This window comes from Catharus ustulatus, chromosome 2 (genome assembly GCF_009819885.2).
Source record: "Catharus ustulatus isolate bCatUst1 chromosome 2, bCatUst1.pri.v2, whole genome shotgun sequence".
Taxonomy (NCBI): Eukaryota; Metazoa; Chordata; class Aves; order Passeriformes; family Turdidae; genus Catharus; species Catharus ustulatus.
Window position 1 is genome coordinate 108,751,207 of NC_046222.1, and position 19,784 is coordinate 108,770,990.

The 19,784-nt window shown below is 37.8% G+C and overlaps 1 protein-coding gene across 3 annotated transcripts in view; it reads left to right on the forward strand.

The window, feature by feature from the left end:
* Nucleotides 1-19,784, forward strand: part of CDKL5 (cyclin dependent kinase like 5) — a 137,032-nt gene that overhangs the window by 30,501 nt on the left and 86,747 nt on the right. For all 3 annotated transcript variants that reach the window (XM_033052806.2, XM_033052808.2, XM_033052807.2), the window contains exons 2-3: nt 17,987-18,213; nt 18,773-18,807. In XM_033052806.2, coding sequence (XP_032908697.1) covers nt 18,150-18,213; nt 18,773-18,807 — 99 coding nt within the window. In that variant the 5' untranslated portion in view covers nt 17,987-18,149. The remainder of the gene's footprint in view (nt 1-17,986; nt 18,214-18,772; nt 18,808-19,784) is intronic.

Here is a 19,784-nt window from a genome sequence, read left to right on the forward strand (position 1 = left end):
GTTGGTGCTGTAAATGTGATACAGTTTTTGTTGTTGTTGTTTGGTTGTTTTTGATGATGTTTTTTTTCTCTGGATACTGCAGTCAAAGCACATCTGTCATCATGTTGTTCTAGTTTGTCTTGTTCAAAATGCTCCACAAATGTAATGAGGATTATAGCCTGAGTCCTGAGCAGTCTGATTGAATGACTTTGTCCCATTTCGAGTTAGAGTAGAGCAGGTTCTGCTCTTCTACTTAGTCCCTTCCAGCCACATCTTCTGCAGTTCTAACCTAGTGCACTCCCTTCTTCTGCTCTGCTGCTCACTTCTGGAAACCAGGTTTTTTTCACAGTCTGTGTGTGGTTATAGGTCTGCCATCGGGATATTCTCAAATACAAATGCTTCTTTACATTTTCTCTCATATTATGTTTTCTTACTACTCTGTATACTATACAGTATGTATATATTTTTATAAATATATATGTGTGTGTGTATAAAAATATACACTGTATATATACAAAATGGTGTGCTTCTGGTTCTGACACTTGGTTGATGTATCTGGAGCTTCTTACATCTTTGCTTCTACTACCTTATAGGTTATATGGTGTCAAGAGTTTATTTATGAAAGCTGATACTTGCAATTTCATATAGGAGGAGTGTTTTTAGAAGCTGGTAAATAAATTGGTTAGTGCTTTCCTGTGAATCAAATGATGTATTATAAAGGTGAGGATTTTTAGTTAAGGTAGTACATTCGATTGTAATTGGTTTACATACTGATGCCAAATAACCCATGAGTGTTGAAAAGCGTGCTGATCTAAGTTGTTGAAAGAGCAGCTCAGTGGAGGTGTGCCTTTGCTGGAAGCCAAGCCCTTAGCAAACGTTGGTTCCATTCTTTCTTTCAGCTCTAAAAGCTCTTTGCCGAGTTTTCTACTCTTTTCAGTTCAGGTAAGCTGTTGGAACTCAGTATTGTGGTTACAAACGTGGGTGTAGATGCTTGTTTTACTCCTAGTGAAGGTGTCCTTGGCACATTGACATTTCTGTGGTGTGGTCTCACTGCCGGATCTGGAAATAATTTTCTGGTTTGCATTGGGAAAATGTGCATTGCTGTTTTTCTGAAATGATGGCTTGTTATCTGTTGTGTAGGGATGATATGAGATTGGATTGGACAGTATCTCTGAAGGTGCTGTAAGATTACCAGTGTTGTACTCCGACTTCCTAAAATTTCTGTTTGTATTTCCCTTTTAAGTTAACTTTCTGGAGGGAATATTAAGATGATATGGCTCCTCTGAGCCAGGTTTTGGAAACTGTTTTTCTTTACTGCAGGAAAAAAGAGTTTATATACCTCATAGGACATGGGACTGAGACCCGGGGAAGGCAGTACAGAGGACTAGAGCCTTGTGTTCTTACTTCCTGTTGTCTTGAGTTGCGATGTGAAAGTTTATTGGTTAGTGTTAATTGAGGACTAGTCAAGGTTTTGGCTGCATTTGTGTGTGGAATTTAATAAACATTAGAGCTTCAAGTGATACAACAGTCCTTTGCTCCTCAGTGGTCTTTTGCTGGCAATCCTCAGTGATCTCTTGCTGATTTAAGTGCAGAGTATGTGAAACTCATTGTGTGAAGATTTTTAAGGGTAAAATATTTTTATCGCCTCAAAAACTGATTTGGATTATATCCAGAAGAAAACCTGAAATAGTCTTGGAGATTTTTGTTTGTTTGTTTGTTTGTTTGTGTGGTTTTGTTGTTTTTTTGTTGTTGATGTGGGTTTTTTGTTTTGTTTTCCTTCTGTTGTCAAAGTTCTATGAGGTAGGAAAGCATGGTAATGTACTTTGGTAGGGAGCAGACGCTGGGATTTTACTGTACTGAGGATAGGAAATCTGTAGTTGTATGTCTGTGAATTGAATGGAACACACCACCAGTGGCTGATGCTTTGTATTGTGATGGCTTTGGTTTGTACAATTTCTAAGTAGTTTGCATTATCTTACTATAAAGCATAATATATTTATGTTAATATTTTCGGTACTAGACAGATTTGACTTTTCATGGCAGTAGAATTTTAAAAAATATTCTCGATTCTTTTAAATATGGTATAAATGTTACAGGTGAAAGTCTTGATTTTTATTTTAGCGTAAATATCCCATCACAACTTATTTTTAATTAATTAGATAGAAATGAAACTAAATCAGGCTCTACATAGTAAAGCATGTTTTCCTTGCCAAATTCAAGCTGGCACATTCAGTGTCTAAACAGTTTACATAAACTAAGCAGGATAAATCTAAATTGGGCAAAGAATTGCTAAAAGGACACCGACTAATTTAGCCCTGGGTTTTAGTATGAATTACATTTGCTTAGTGGGCACTTGACAAGTGCCTCTGTTACAAGTAAAATAAGTGTTTATTATGCTTGAACCTCTAGCCACCTATATTCTTGAACTCAGAAAGTTTTAGTGTTTTCCCACTTTAATTGGATACTTCAGATGAGGTTAAATAGTATTTCTTCTTTTTACTATACATTCATTTCAGTATTTTCCTCAAGTAGACACAAGTTTTCAAACAGCTTTGAGGAGAACTTGCTTGTGTACTGTGTCTTGGGAGGGGATTTCCCTTTTCTCATGTGAAGGAAGAGGATGCAAACTATTTTTGATGGCATGCTGCATTAAAAAACTGCGTGGAGATAAATCTTTTACTTCTGCTTTTGGAATCAAGTGTTGCAAGATCTCAATGATTCAGGTTTTTGGTGCAAATGTATTTGTCTTCCTAATAATGGCATTTGACATTACAGTTTTTAATTATTAACAAAACTATACACTGAACATTAATTAATATAATCCTACTTAGAGAAAGTCCATCAACACTTTCATCAGGCTAAAAATAATTGCTTTTGTTTGCAGTATGAATATCTGTGCATATTTCATTAACCTTTATCTCACTTGATGTGTTAATGTGTGCTGAGGAGACTTTCAAAATGCCTGAAGTTAACTGCATTCCATGTTCTATTTCTGGTGTTACTTAGCTGCTACTGCTGCTTCCAGGCTGAACTAGAAGTAAGATCATTGCATTTCACTGCCATTGGAGTTAAGGGTACAAAATTATTGAAGTTCTCAGTTGGCCAAGTTCTCAGCTTGCCAAGAAACAAGTTTCTAATGGTTGGAAAATGTGCTGATGGATTCCTCCCCCCTTCCCCCCAATTAATTGAACTTCTTGAGCTAGAATATATTTCTGAAGTGAATTGAGAGCTTGTTATTGGAGCAGATTCAAGTACTATATGAAGAAGTTCTTCTAAGAGAAAAAAAGAAAAGAAGGCTTGCTTTTACATAAGTAAAAGAAAAGGGCTGATACCTCCTCCTCACACCCCCAAACAAGATCAGAATGGTATTAGATTTTCCTCTCTGTTTTTACTTGCAAATTAATAAAAATGGCAGTATAATTTGTGTTCACATCTCATGGCAATAATGACAGACCTTCTATTTTGAGAAATTTACTCTTTTTGTGCTGGAGACAGTTGACATTTTCCTTACAGTTGTTTCATAAAGGTGAATATTGTTCTCCAATATGCTGGGCAAAGTGTGATCCATGTATCTGTTTTACCCTCATGTGGGTGACAGTCCTTTGTTAATTCATGAGCTGCTGTCTCTACAGGTTTGTAAAGCATATAATTTCTTCAGTCCAAAGAGTTGCTTTATTTTACAAGTGTTTTTCTATGCAGAGCTTTCAGAAAGTGGTGGTCTGTATCAGTCTTCTAGTCCACTGGTATATGAGAAATCAGGTTTTCTTGGTGCTTTTTCTGCACTGCAAAAATGTAATTTATTACTGTAAAAGCATAGCCTTTTATAGAAGATCTTCCAACCATGGACAAAGATGTCCATCAGTCTTTTTCTTCATTTTTGTAGAGTTTACCTTAGACTAAAAATAGGAAGTAAACTGCTTTTTTCCTGTTTGGGAATCTAGGATCTGTTTAAAAGTGATAAAAAGATAGTAAGTTACGATTTCAGTGAAGCTTTTGACTTGTGTATGATGCATTTCTATAAAGTAGAAAGAATAGAAGAGGTAGTCCATTTAATTTGCAATTACTTTCAATAAAGACAAGAAAGGTGGTAATTTAGTTGAACTTCAAAGAAATTACAGTAAGTTCACGACCATAAGGCGCACCGGACTATAAGGCGCAACCCCCGGGAGTCGGCAACTTTCGCAACTTTGTAGATCATATAAGGTGCACTGTTTTTTTGCAGCGAGGCTCCACCCCCAGCTCCCCCCATGCGGTTGCTGGCCGAGGCCCCGCCTCAACCCAGCAGCCATTGGCCCCTGGATCTGCCTGTACCCGGCAGGGGCGATGCTGCGAGCCACCAGGCCTGCCTGGACCCGGGAGGGGCAGCGCCGCGGGCCCCCTGGCCCTCCTCCACATGGCTGCCGTGGCACTGCCAGCTCCCCCCACGGCTCACGGCTCTCACTTCCGGGGTGGCAAATGTCACAACTTTGTCCATCAGATAAGGCGCACCAGACTATAAGGCGCACTTCCGGGTTGGGTGGAAAATTTTAGTCAAAAGGGTGCGCCTTATAGTCGTGAAATTACTGTAAATTTGCTACCATTAAGAGTGGACTCATATGTACTTTTTTCTCCGTGTGTATATATAATCTGCAGAGATAAGAAAAAAAAAGTTGACCTTGTATGTCTGTGTGGCAAGGGTATTTGTGAGGAATTTTGGGCATCAGTGTGCATGAGAACCAGTTAAAAATTTGCCAGTCTTATCTCTGGCAAAGCTGGCCAAACCCTCATTTTGTTGAGCTGAGGGAAGTGTAATCTTGTTTGAAAAGAATAAAAAGAATAAAAAACTTCCCCAAAATACCCCAATGTAAGTATGAGGTATGTGCTGGGGTGGGTTGAGGAGTTGAGGAATTTTAAATGAGAGGACAAAGCGAGTTACAGAAAAGCGTAATAAAACTGGGCAGTTGTCTGGACTAAAAGACTTATAGTGGAAAGAGATGTTGTGTTGCAACTTTTTCATGTTGAATTTCTTGAAGAAAACAAAGTTATTGCACACCCTCACCCTAATGATAGCAGTGAATCTTCTTTTCTTCATTTTATTTCCCTCTCTTGAATTAGCATTTTAGACTGTTTTATTAGTCTTCTTCTGAAGGTAACTGTTAGTTTTCATGCAGAAAAAATAGTTTAAAGTTCTAAAATTTTACTAAATAAGAAAACTCTTACTCTTCTTTTTCTGTATTCTGGCTTTCTGGAAAAAAACCCGAACAACAACAAAAATAACAACACCCCCCCCGCCATACCACCCTCCCCCCATATTAGTAGAGTGACAATAAAAAAAAATGTCCATTTTATATTACAGCCATCTTACTAGATTTATTCTTTTAAAACAATAAGAAAGCAGGCAGAGAATATAGCCCTTTTTTTACCTTTATTCAGTATTAACAAAGGAGAAGAGAAGGTGGCTTCTAAAGTTGGGTACTTAATGCAAATTCATTCTCTTGCATAAGCTACAGAGCAATTGAACATAACACTGTCATTAAAACTGACTCATAGCATTCAACAGAAGGTGTGTTTCAAGCTTTAAAAGTGTTAAGAGAATTACTGCAGTCTAGTAAATACCTTGCAGTGGGAAAAAGTACTTCAGCTGCATTTTGTTGCAAAATGTTGTGCAAATTATTTTGAAAGTATTTTGTTTTTTTAAAAATATCTTACAATGCAAGCAGAGAAATAGATTTATTCTAAACTATGAAGTATTTTTTTAGTTGAAAAATAGATGCAAATGGACTGTGAAATTTATTTAACATCCATATTTGAAATTTCAGTTCAGGATGGAGACTTTTTGCATTCCTTGTCTTTTAGCTCTCCTCATTACAGCTGTGGGGGGAATGACTCCTGTATATTAGAAACATCTCTCTCCAGCAGTAGGTGTTCAGCTCTGTAAGTTGGTGTTTTGGTGGGTTGTATTTGGTTGGGTTTTTTGACATATAGTGGAGAGGAACATAAAATGCATATCTAGCTCCACAAAAAGGCCTAAATGTTAAACTTGCATTTAAACTGGTTTAGTGTGTTGCTTCAACAACAAAGAAAGTGGTATAATCCAAAGGAGATTACAAGAATTATTTCTGACTTTTTGTCTGAGCAAATAGCGTATCACCCATTCTGTCTGGATTCCAAAGGAAGGTGGAGATTATTCTTCCAAAGCTAGAAAGGCACAAAGAGAACATCAGTGGAAAGAAATAATATGTTGTGGTTAACACTGTAATCTTGCATGTTGCCTGCCTGCCTGCTGAGCAGTGCCTGGGTTGGGCCTGGGTGGGTGTGCTGGGTTAGGCCTGGGTCAGCGTGCTGCTGCTCTGTGATTGCTGCCAGTGGTGGGTGAGGAAATGTCTTGATATGCATCCATCCAGTTCCTTGATGACAAATATTTGAGCCTGTCAATATCTGTATGTGGTTCTGTACAGCTTGCTTGCAAGCAAAAGACAGCTGTTTCATCTTTAATTTGGTCTTTCACCTCAGCATCTCCCCAGCAGCCTTTGTCAGTAGGTATCACTAGCTTTGGGAAGCTCTGTTTAACCTTCTGAGACATATTATGCCCTATATTGTTGCCAGCCCTTATTTGCTTAGTAGTTTTTACTTTTATTTTGGAGGAAATAAGTGACAGTATTTTTCTATGTGTAGACTTCTGCATTCATATCTCCCAAGTTACTTTTATTTCCCTGAATATTAGAAGCCTGTTTGTACAAGAAGTAACTAGATATATAAGAAACAAGAAAGTCAGTTATGCAAATATTGACTTTTGGATGCTGCAAGTCTGTATTTTTTTACAAACTAATATAAATCTCAGATATCATGATGAACTCTTTGCTCATGCCTGAAGTATCTTGTCCTTAGAATTTATTTTTTCTTCTTTCATTTCAGAACTTCTCCATATGCCAGCCTTTTACTGTCTTCTCCCATGACTCCCTGGAGTAGTTTCCCTTCTCTTCCTCTCTTACCCACCCTTCTTGCCCTTTGCCAGGAGCATTACCTTCCATCTTTTTTTCCTTCTTCCACCTTCTACTCTTCATAATTAAATTTGGAAGACTCAAAGGATAGAAAAACACATGAAGGATGAAAATCAGGATTATGTGGGGTTTTTTTATTGCCTTTCTTCTGGCAGGTCTGCCAACATTATTTACTGTTTAGATGCATCTCCTTCTTCTCAGGACCTGTTTTTCAGGTCCTCTTTTGGGTCACTTACATATCCAGACATGCTTTTGCTGTCATGGGAATTTCTCATGCAAGAAGCTGTCAGCATAGCAGGAGACGCTCTGCCTTGCTTGCCTTTCTCTGTGGGAGAAAGGCCATGTATCTGCCATTTCCTATTTATGTTTAAATATTTTTCCATTGATACCTAAACTTCTAATCTGATGATTCTTCTCTTTAGGTTATAGTGACTAAGTTGGAAGTAATATTCTTTTACCTTTTCTTTTTTTGTTGTTGTTTTGGTTTTTTTGGGTTCTTTTTTGTTTGATTGATTTTTGGGTTTTTTGGGGGGGTTGGGTTTTTTTGTTTTTTGGCTTTTTTGGCTTGTTTTTTTGAGGTATGCCTTCAGTAGTAAACTCTATTTACTTTAGAGACATTTTTGTCAGATTAATAGTGTGGAAAAAATACTAGTTAAACGAAATTCATTGGATATAAATGTTTTATCACTGTATCGATGGTGGTCAATAAAGGCATAGAGCAAGACAGACAACATTTGTATTAAGAAAGTTAGTCCGAATGTTTGTACTTTTAATTATGAGGATGGCTTTTGTGTTATGTGAGATTTAAAATATTTTTCTTTTTTTTTCTTTTAACTGCAAAATGGAAATCGCTAGACTGAAATCAGGAGTTATCGTTTGGTTTTTTTAAAAGGCATTGTGGAAGCTGGCATTGAAATAACATTGTTGATTATTAAAAAATAAAATTATTACCACATCCTGTTTCCAGAAATGAATCAAATTGCCTCGTATTTTTTTTGAAGTTTTTTTCCTGGCTTTCTTGTAAGACTTTCACTTACCTTAAGACTCATACTCTACCGCAGCAATGCTGTTCATGCAAAGAACCATTACCATAGCATGGTTTCAAACATTAAATCTTAATTATTTCACAACACCACCAGAGTCCTTCAACATAGGAAAAAATTCCCTCATCAAAGAGCTTAACATCTAATTAAAGACAAGGCCTAAGAATGCAACTAACAATTGAAATAAGCAGGAGAGGAAAAGAGAACACAATCATGAGTATGTCTGTACAATTAGGAATCTGTGGGACCTTGCCTGTCCACTGCCACCAGTCACTCTGCTCACCTCCTGAGAGCATCATGGAGGGTTTGGGTTGGAAGGAGTCTTGTTCCACCTCCTCTCCCCAGGGTCTTCAATGCTGGACAGCCCCAGCTCTCTCAGCTTGTCTGAAGGAAACCTGCTCCAGCCCTCTGACTGTCTTGGCATGCGGCCTCCTCCGTAGCTGCTCTGATATGTTCACGTTTCTGCTGTGCTACTCTGATACATTCACATTTCTGCTGTGCTGCTCTGATACGTTCACATTTCTGCTGTGCTACTCTGATACATTCACATTTCTGCTGTGCTACTCTGATACATTCACATTTCTGCTGTGCTGCGGGCCCCAGACCTGGACACAGCCCCACAGCTGGGTCTCCTGAGGGCAGCCTGCAGTGGCAGAATTCCCTCCTGCTGCCTGGGCTGCTTTCACTGCAGCCCTGGCTGGCCAAGCAGTCTGTGGCTCATCTCCAGCTTTTCATCCATACAACTCCCAAGTCCTTCTCTGCAGGGCTGCTCTCAGTGACAGCTTCTCACAGTCCTGTATTCATGTCTGGGTCTGCCCTGACCCAGGTGCAGCACCTTTCACTTGTTGAACTTTATGAGGTTCTCACCCCTCAAGGGTTTCCGGGTCCCTCTGGATGCCATCTTGTCCTTCTGTTGTGTCAGCCGTACCACCCAACTTCATGTCAACTGTAAACTTGCTGAGGTGCACTCAATCTCGCTGTCTGTGGCATTGATAAAGATATTGAAGTACACTGGACTCAGGACAGAGCCCTGAGGAACACCACTCGTCATCGACTTCCAACTGGAACGTGGAGCCATTGACCACAACTCTCTGGCTGCGTCCAGCCAGCCAGTTCCTTACCTGTGTCCTCAGCTGGGGAGAGATAGTGTAATGAATATTTATTTTTCTGCTGCTTTTGGATGAGATCACCAAATTAAATTTGTGCCTTTGTTTCTTTACCTTTTTTTCCTCTACTGGAAAATTGCTTGCACGTATTGCAAATTGAGTTGGTCACCTTAATTTATCTTCCAGAAATGTCTGCAGTAATTTAGCACACTGAAGTTGTCCTACCTGAAGGTGTTCTAGGTGGCTCAGCACGAGGACATCTGTCATCACAGCACAAGTCAACACTGTTGCTGTACTTTCTCTGCAGTGGATTTGCACTAAACATAATCTTTATTTCAGAGTTTTCAGTGTAATATTCAGAGTCCACCCTCAAATTGTCTTTGTACATGGTGCATTGCTGCTGCTGCATTCCAGAGCACTCTAACCTTTTATCTTCCGCTTCAAGGAAGCATATGTTAATAAGTTGTTACATTAATAACAGTTTACAATTAACAAATAATGTTAATTTAGGGGAATTGTTAGTTGGTTGGGTTTTTTTTTTTTCTCTTCTTCTTCTGGAACGTGAGTCTTTTTTATTGAACTTCATCTTGTGATAGTCATAATGTCTTAATGCAGTCTGAACCACTTTGGAGATTAGTCTTCTTCACCTGGGTTTTACTTAATTGATTTATTCACCTGTGTAAGTTTATTGTTTTTTGGTTTTTGGGGTTTTTTTTCCAACTAGAAAGCATAGAAAAACTCACCTTGAATTTAAACATGTTCAGTTCATGTTAGTGTTCAGTTACTCTGATAATAGATATCTTTAAAAAGCCCCAACTATGGAGTGTAAAATAAGCACATTGTTACACTTCTTGTACTAATCATACTCAGTTAAATTCCTAGCTGGTAAAATTGGAGCAAATGCCTTGTAGTAGTTTCACACATTGAAATAGTAGCAATATCTTCAAATTCAGGTGAAACTTCATATGGAGAGATGTTTCTATTGGTTTTAATTTCTTTGGGGGTTTTTAACCAATCTACTTTAAAGGTTGATGGAATTAGAGAGTCTTTTTCTAATTAAAAAGTAAGTCAAACCTAAACAAAAATATTACAAAGTCCTCCAACACTCCCCCACAAAACCTCACCGTACACTATTTGTCCACCATGTTTTTTAATCACTTGTAATGACTTTAGTGACAGAAGACCATATGATAAATCTTTGAGTTGTTTCTTTAAATGTGCTCCTGCACATATGCTTGCATACTAATGTGAATTTATTCTTTAAATGACCTGTCTTTGGATATTAGGACCATTAGTTGATGAGTGGCTTCTTTTTGTCCTTTTTAAAAAACTTTTGATGGCATTCTTTTCAGGGTTAGCTTTGTATAAGGTAGATCAGTATTGTTTAAATAAAATGTTTCTAATGATTTGCTTGGAAAATGCCTGAAGAAGCAATGATAAATAATTTTATGGTATAATTTGAATGTAGTTCAGTTCATTTGGATGTATTGTTTTTTATTATTAATTTAGTTCTACGTTTTGGGGGGCTCCCCCCTCATACTTTTGCTTGTTCTATGTATTTGGTATGCCCTTTTCAAGGAAGAAGTGATCTCTTGTTTTGGCTTTTTTTCCTCTATTTAGTTCAGATAGTGAACCAGTAATCTGTATTTAATTATATGCTTGAAGATTAGGAGAGTAGTCTTTGCAGTTGTTTTGATCTGCATTAAAATGCCCACAGAATTTAGTTTCAGCATTTGTTTGCTATTTATAAATACTTTTTATTCACCTTTACTTTTCTGTACTCTTATGAGAAAGATCCATCTCAGCCAAATACAGTGCAGAGAGGAACATCTGACTTTTAGAATGTGAATGGGAGTTATTTTTAGAACAATGAAGACAAAACTGGGTTGGAACGAGGGGGGAATCTTTGTCAGATTAGAAGAATTTCAGTCTCACAAAATCACCAGTATGCTTTGTGTGTGCACATATGAAAGATTCAGTGGCTGATCCAGTTAGGAACGCATCAGAGGACTTTTCCTGAAGTGGCCAAGTCTTGTACATCTGTTGTTTTGTCTGCTGCCAGCATGGCAGCGCAGCACTGCAGGGCTCTGCCCTTGAGAGGAGCCTCTCGGTGCCAGGGGATGCCAGGCACCGGGGCGGGAGCCCCATTCTTTCCACAACTACCCTGCTGAGCTCAGACTTCAGCCCAGACCTTCAGCTGACTGGCTGCTTCCAACATGTCCCTTTCAAGAGAATATATTGTACTTTTGTTGGACAGGAACACCCTCTGCCCTTGTGCCTTTTTTTTTTCCTTCTTATTCCTAAGTACATATCTTTAAACATTGGAATTGAGGCACAAAGTGATTCCTGATGTGTGACTTGAAAATAGCAACTTTTTTTGGGTACTTCTGAAGATGAAACAATGCCTGTAATATTATATTTTTTAATATTATATTGAGGATTTAAAGTCCATGACAGATAGTTAAAAATAATATGGGACTAAATCATAGGCAACATGACAAATGAATATAGGATATTACTAGAGAACAGTGTTCTTGTCAAGAGAGAAGGAAAGGTTAAAATCAAGAACCAACTTCCAAGAGGACCACTACAAATATTGCATCAGATAAAGAAATATTAGCTTCTTCCACAGCAAGCTATTCTGTTACCAAATAAAACCTTCTATTATCTAAAAAAAAAAATTCCCCCTGTTTGCCTAAGAATATATCAGTAAGCCAAAATTTGCTTTTACTTCAACTACACATGTTGGCCACTTGTATTGGATAGAAATGAGAAAGTAAAGTGTCAGGTGCCTTGTGCCAGAAGAAACCCAAAAAAGCTTTGGATTTCACAGGTTGCTGTTGAGAGTCTTACCCTGTGCGCACTGATGACTTTTCTTCGGAGCTCTCACAGGTACAGTGGAGCCCACCCAGCATGCGCAAAGACCGGCATCAAGTGCGTAAGAAGCTGTCACACCCACAATAGACTTACTTGTTAAGGTTCTTACTGGAGAGCAAGACTAAAATGGAAGCAAAATTGTCTTTCCTGTCCTCCTGTTATGACTCATGGGAGCTGCTTTTGTGCTCAGTGCTTTCATAATCAGTCTGCTTATTTGTCAGTATGGTCTTAGAAGCATCCTGCTAAGCACCCACTCTTTTTGAGTTGGCCACAGCTGTTGGGGAAGATTGTGAATCCTGAGTTTTAACTCAGAGAAGTGAATTTAGTTCATATATCCAGGATGAGCTGAATTTGTTTTTGAATCTGTACTTGAATTCAAAAGTAAGAGCACTCATAGAACAAGATAAAACAAACTAAATCATTATTGCTGCCCTGGCCTTCAAGCTCACTTTTCCTTTAGGAGTTTAATTGAACAGGTATCTTCAATAGTTGGGAACTGATTCACCCTTTTTCTAGTTATTTGCTTGCTGTGGGATGGGAACTTTGCTCAGGTTCTTCCCCCATGCACTCCTGGTCCTGTGGCCATGGAGATCTGCTGCCTTTAGGCCAGGTATGTGATGATGCCTTCCCTCAATGTAGTGCATCATTCAGATGCACTTGCAGGTTTCAGTGTATCAACAGCTATTAAAAAACCCAAAACCAAAAAACCCCAAGCGAGTTCTCTGAAAACCAGCAATGGTGAAGTCAGGGTCCAATGCTGATATTAGCAATATCAATAAAAACTTTCTGGAGCTGAATTTTAAAACTTGTAAGCCTGTGCAAGGAACCTTTTGCTTTTACATAAGTTCAAGTTTGACAGTTTTCTAAATTTTCTATTTATTTTCACCAGCTGTTTTTTTAATTCCTGGTTTTTTTCTTGCAAGCAGAGGAGGATAGATTGAAACTTAGAGTATGAAAAATGGCTTGCTATAATTGTAAAGTTCTCCTTGCTTTTTATCTCTTTAGCTTTTTCTTTTTCCAACTTCCTCATTGTGGGTTTCTTCATACTGTGAAATTTTGACGGCTCTTTCTGCAGAATCTTGTCTCATTTAGAGGTTCTACTATCCCTCTGTAAGATGGAAAAATAAAGTAGTAACTTTCTTTCCAAATTAAGGAGTGAGACTGGTACCATGTCACTAGCAGTATGATTGTATCCTTTTTCTCTCCATTCCTTAAGTCAGAATGTTACTGCTTTCTTCCTCCTGCAGCTTTTTGTATACTGAATTTTTTTTCCTAATCAGTAATTCTTCATAATAATCCTGATGCATTCCTCTGGATCAATAAATCCAGAAAAAAAAATCTCACCCATTTTCTTTACCTTGTCAGTTGTATATACTGCTATAACACTGAATTGGGTGCTAGGGTTTTCCTGGAAAAACTCAAAGAGTAGAGCTACATGTGTATGGGAGAGGAAGAGTGAAGGTGCTGAATGATGCATCATTGCTAACAGAAGTGGTTAATGCTTCTTTCATCCACATACCTTGTTTGACAGAAGACATGCCAGGGTGTGGATCAGTGCATAACCATCAAAGACAGATAGTATGGTATAAGTTCTTTACATTTGTGTAAAACCTGCTGGTTTGTTAGTGCACAGAGGAAAGTGTAAACCAGCCTCTAGAAGTTCTTAGTTGTGTCCTCTTTGTGAGTAAACATAATAAATAAATAAACAGATTAAGTTTACTTCTTGTTTTAGAAGAGCGAGAGGGGTATATTATCTGCTAGCAAGAAGCTTGTTTAAAAGCTCATGGATGAGTTTGAAGTCAATGAGGAGTTTGTAACCAAGTTCAACAGGATGTAGGTCGCATTCTTTTTGTCATGATAAATGAAATTAACTGAATACTTGATTTACGAGACACATATATACAAATTTAACATTCTATTTCTAGAATGGTTGTACTTCTTTGCATTTTGTGAAGACAAACATCTACTTTACGTGTTTCATAATTCTCACTAAATGTCTCTACTAAAATCTAACTATGTAAAAAGTGCTTCCCCTCTCCACACAGGTGTTGAAGATTATGAATTAAAGAATAGGATTTCTGCTTGTGTTTGAGGCTTTGGATTGAGTGGTTTAGTCTTATGCTATGAGTGATGCACTAGAATTCTTAACGGTCCTGAAGGGAAAAGGAGTTGTGGAAAAGCTAGGGTTTTTCCCCACTGCTTTTATTTTATTTCAAATGATCAGGTACCATAATGCTGTAGTATTCAGTATGCTCATTTAAAAAATGTTTGTTTTCTGGAATTTGCATATAAGCCTTACATGCTACTGCAAAACAGCTACTTTTGAATTAAAGTCTCATACTGTTACACTTCTGGTTTAAATAAAACTAGTCTTTTCTTGTTCATCTCATGACATTTCATTTTGCTGAGTTGGCTCTGTGTTTTGTGGAACAATGGTAATGTTGAGAACATCTCAGAGGTATGTTGGTTTAATTAATAAATTGCTGATATGCTGTGAATCTGGCTGCCTTAGAAAGGGATATTAGCAGAACGACTGCTATTTCCCAACTTTGAGCCTTTGAGCCTTACTTCCACTTGTTACTAATGATGGCCTTGTTTCCACTTCTGGAAGGGTTATTGTAACCAACAAGCAACTTAGGAAAACACACCAGTGTGTCACTCAGTGCAAAGAATCAAATTGTAGCAGCTATTAGGTTTTCCTTACTATTAGCTAAGGTTTTCCTTGCTATTTCCAATGTTCAATTTGAAAGAATCCAGCCGGTCCTCACTAAGTTGCAGAATGAAGTAATTCTTGCAATGGATAGCTTTCTTGAAATTACTTTTTTGTTTAAAACTTCTAGGTGTTTTTCCTTGTTTTTGTTATTACAGTTACTCATTCTGATATTCATAAGACTTTGTGTCCTTCACGGAGTTTTGAGTTCATGTTATCAGATTCCCTGCAAGAATCAGTGATTTTCAAAACAATCTTAACAAGGTCAGTGCCTTTCAAAAAGCAGAAGAATCCCAAATAGTGGGTACTGCCATGGAACAAATATTTTTAACATGCTAGCTTGATTTTAATCTTTCAGTAGCTTTTGTAGGCAAAGATCTCAAACAAGCATATAAATTTTTTCTAGAGATTAAATGGGTCTAGCTAATCTGACTTCACTAATATTTGAATTATTTCCCTGTTTGAGGCAAAAGATTTGGGGCAAAAAGTGTTTGGGTATGAATCTATACTACTGCTGTGTGCCACTAGTCATCTTTCACTAGCTTTCCTTTGCATTTCAAGATTAAGTTCTCAGAAAGTGCCCTCAAGCTGAATTGGGCACAAAGCTGCCTGGGGCTAGTGTAAAAGAGGTGGGTCACTCGAGTGCGGTTTTCTTTTGGGAGTCCCCCTGTGTTACCAGTCATGTCAGTCAGTCATGATGCACTTCGGGGAGAATTAGGGAAGCTGGTTTGTGTGTTTCTTTGGACCAGTCAAAGTGTGTCACTAATGGTGAGTGAACATCAGTGAGCGAGTTGAAAGGGTTTTACCTTTAAGGAATTTCATGCAGATGCTTCTGTAGGTGCCATGAATCCAGGGGTGGCAGGGAATCAGCTTTCTGTGGCTCTTCTAATGCAATGAAAAGGGAAGACGATACATCATCAGAGGGGAAAAGATGTATGTTATTGAATTTCATACAATCATAGAATGTTAAGAGTTAGAGGGGACCTTAAAGATTATTTTCTCCCAACCCTCCCTGCCATGTGCAGGAACACCTCCCACTAGACAGGATGCTCAAGGCCTTATCCAACCTGGCCTTTAACACTGCTGGAGTTTGGGATCCACAACCTCCCCTAGTTGGGGGAATTCAGAAAGGAAAATTGGCTGCTTGCAATCTAACCTTTGTTCCCAATAAAAAGCTGGAGTTCACACTGAATAAACTTGCAGAACTGAAAATAAAAAATAAAAATAGTGGATCACAAGCTTTAGGCCTATATAGCTTTAAGTAGTTTGTGAGAAATTTAGAAATTATGAATGAGGCACAAAGGAAACTGCATCTGAATTTCTTCTTGAGTTTTTGGTACATTATCTCATACATTTCTTCAGCTTTTCATCATATATCTAGAAACTATTGTGTACAACAGTAAGGCAGAATGAGAGTGTACAGTGATAACATTAGCAGATAAGTATTTATCACGAACTAATTTCTGTAAGGATTTGAATAGTGTTGAGAGCTGAAGAACAGGTTTGGTGATGTAACTGAATAGTGCTAACAGAAAACAATAAATGTTTTCTGACTTTTCCTTTCTTTCTGGCAAGTAGTTTTGCTGTTCTGAATTTGACTGACCAGTTTTATTGTGTCTTGCTTCCACTATGGTGGCATTAATGGTTGTTTCAAGGTCTCTGTAGCAGTATTTCTGTCACTCAGCTGCAGCATGGGGACAGTCAGCTGCACCCTGTGCCTGGCACCAGCCTGTTTCGGTAGAAAGCTGAAGCAACTCAGTGCAGGCTCTGTTCTCCTGTTGATGGGTGCAACTGAACAGATGCTCCTGTTTTTCCAGGACCTCATTTTTTTTAGTTTGTTACTGTAACCAGAAAGTCTGGACAAACAGCAAAAAGGCTTTTGTGAGAAGGAGATGCCAAATGAAATAGGAGGAGAACATATGGAAGGGAAAGGAAAGAGTATTTTACAATTCACAAGTGAAGAAAAAATGGATTAATTAAAACAGTAAATTAAACCACTGAAATAATTAATAAAGGACTGGACAGCTTTAAAAAAAAAAAAAAAAAGCAAACAAGAAAACCCTAACTATCCCTTTAATTTGGAACTCACTGCTTTATTTTCAAATTACTGTGGTTGATTAACTCTGGAGTTGCTTCTAAAATAACAAGGCCTCCCCACATGATCTGCCTGTGTCTTGCTGAAGCCAATGTCATTGTGGTTCTTCTCCACCCTTGGGTTGTCCTTTTCTTGCTGACCTGGTCAGCACTGGGCTTTTGGCCAGCACCCCTGGTTTATAGTGAAATCCCATTTGTGTGAGCTGAACCCAGCCTTATTGGGTCACACTCACCCATTGCACATAATTAAATGTACTCACTTCCATCCTGCCATCATGTTCTTCATGAGTAGTTCTGTCTTTGAATCACTGAATTGTAAAGATGACATATTTCCAATTCATGCTGCAACCGTTTCAGAGTTTTTCCTTCCCCATTTTTGAGTGTAGGAGATACAACTTTAATATTAGGGGAGCAAATGTGGTCAGAATTAGTAAAATCAAACTTTGATGGGTTTTGTGTATCAAACTTCTAATAGGATAGCAGAAAGTGGTGAACCTAAAACAGGCCAAAAAACTTTGTTCTTTTCCTTTTGTACAGTTGCTTAATTTGAAAAGTTACTTCAGTGTTTGGGGAGCATGGGAAAAACCCTTTGAAAATATTTTTTTCTGTTTATCACATTTCTTAAATAATCTGATAATAGAAATAATTGTTAAATCTCATTCCTAGTCAGTCTAGCAAATTAATTTCTTTTAATTTTTTTTTTATAATCACAGAAAATGGTAGTAGAAAGCTATTTTCTCCTATAGGATGTTCTTCCTGCCATATCCTTTTCATCATTTCTATAGACAAATAAGAAATTAACTAAACAAATTTGAAACAAATTTGATTTTTTACCTGTCAACATACATCAAGCAGACCATAAATAATTATAAGCTTATTTTTACTTACTGAGGTAGTTCCTGTCATCATTTTTGTTTGCTTCTGTTCTGTAGGAAATTGCTTTATGCCAGTTAGCTATTGTTCTAATAGACATCCCATGTATAGGATTACAAGGCCAGCTGTTGTGTCAGATGTATGGTGTCAATAGGTTCTGTCCATTATACCTGCTGCTAAGCTCTCCTGATCATAAAATGTGGAAGTAAATTAATTGTTTGTTAAAATTGTTAGACTATATGGGTGTGATGTCTATATGCCATTGCTTTCTCTTACTGACATAAATCAAAGTACTAATTATGTTATTTTCTATTCTTTCCTCAGGAAACTATTGATTGCCTAGAAATTAAGAGGGTGTGAGAAGTTTGATCAAGGTGGAATTTTTTTTTTTTCCAAGAGCCTTTTCTCAACTGCCTTTTGCAGAATCTTCAGACGGTCCCATTTGTGCCATGTTTTGTGGCTCTCACCGTAAGAGGAATTTGTCTTGATGAAGATTCCTAACATTGGTAATGTGATGAATAAATTTGAGATCCTTGGGGTTGTAGGTGAAGGTAAGTAGTATCTTAATAAAAGATTAATTAGAATTTTATACAGATTTGACTTAGCTCTCTTGATGATAAGTTACCAACTGCAAAAGTTTTCTTGTATGTGTTTATTTTCTATAGCTTCTGCTAATTTCCTTGTCAGATGGATGAAGAAGTTGGGAAGCTGAAAGAAAGGGAAGAGAAATAGAATAGTTTGGGGGGGGGGTTGGGTTTTTTGTGGTGGTTTTTATTTTTTTGTTGCTTTGTTTTTGTTTTTTTCCTTTTATAAGTTTAATATATTGACTTCTCATTAGTGGTGCTAGGGAGATGCAAGTTAACACAGTTACCTACAAGTATGTTTTTTAAAAAATAATTTCAATGTTTTAAAATCCATTTACTTTTGAACAATTTTTATGAAATTGTTTAAGTGTACAGAGATTTAGTTCCTGTATATGCAAGTTCTACATAATAATACTGGGAAAAATGTTACTTCCATAGTTAGAATGTTGCTGAGCACTGTTTTATCTTTCCACTTTTAATTTTTTTCTGCTTTGAGATAGTTTCTCTCTCTTCTTCTTTGTTTCAGGAGCCTATGGCGTTGTACTTAAATGCAGACACAAGGTAAGTGAATTGTTTTTAAGTCAGAGGGAAATGGTGTTTGAGTGAAGCAGTGACTTTTGATGAGAACTAACATGTTAATATATATTAGACACGGCATCTGGGGTGGACTTTTTCTTGCAGGCAGTTACTTAATAGCAATCTTAATTGCAAGTTTCAGAGGAAATGGCTATATCTAGTACCAAATCTCAAATTTTTGTGTTTAATATTTGTCTGAAATATTACTAATGTTTTATTAATTTCAGCTAAGAGAGTTTTTCAGAAAAGAGACCAAAAAAGATTATTATTGGAACACAGTTTATGCTTAAGCACTCTTGATTAGAATGTCAAACTGTTTGCCAAATACTGCTGTGGAAACACTTAGCTGTCCTGGAAGTGTCAGGGGAGAGAAAGGGGAGCCCATGAGGGATTTCAGCATCTGCAGGATGGTCAAATGACAGTAAGAAAACAGTGACTTTTTTTGTTGTTGATTTTAATTTGGAAAAGGAAGAAGTTAAAAAGGAAAGAAAAAACACTGTTTGATACAAAAATGAAGTCTGGCAACCTTTTTATGCTACTTTAACTGGTGGATGTATCTGAACTTGCTGCTCATCAACACGGAACTGACACAAACCATTCTGCTGTCTTTGGAGCTGCAGTGTAGTCGTTTAACAAAACAGCGTCTCTGAAGGAAAACATTTCAGAATCATAGAATTGTAGCAATCCAAGAATCTATAAACATCTTTTTATGTACAGTAATTTCACGACCATAAAGCGCACCGGACTATAAGGCGCACCCCCCAGGAGTCGGCAAAATTCGCAACTTTGTAGATCAGATAAGGTGCACTGGACTATAAGGCGCACTTTTTTTTTGCAGCGAGGCTCCGCCCCCAGCTCCCCCCATGCGGTTACTGGCCGAGGCCCCGCCTCAACCTGGCAGCCATTGGCCCCCGGGCGCGCCTGCACCCGATCCGTGCACCGTCCCCGGGGCCCCGCTGCTC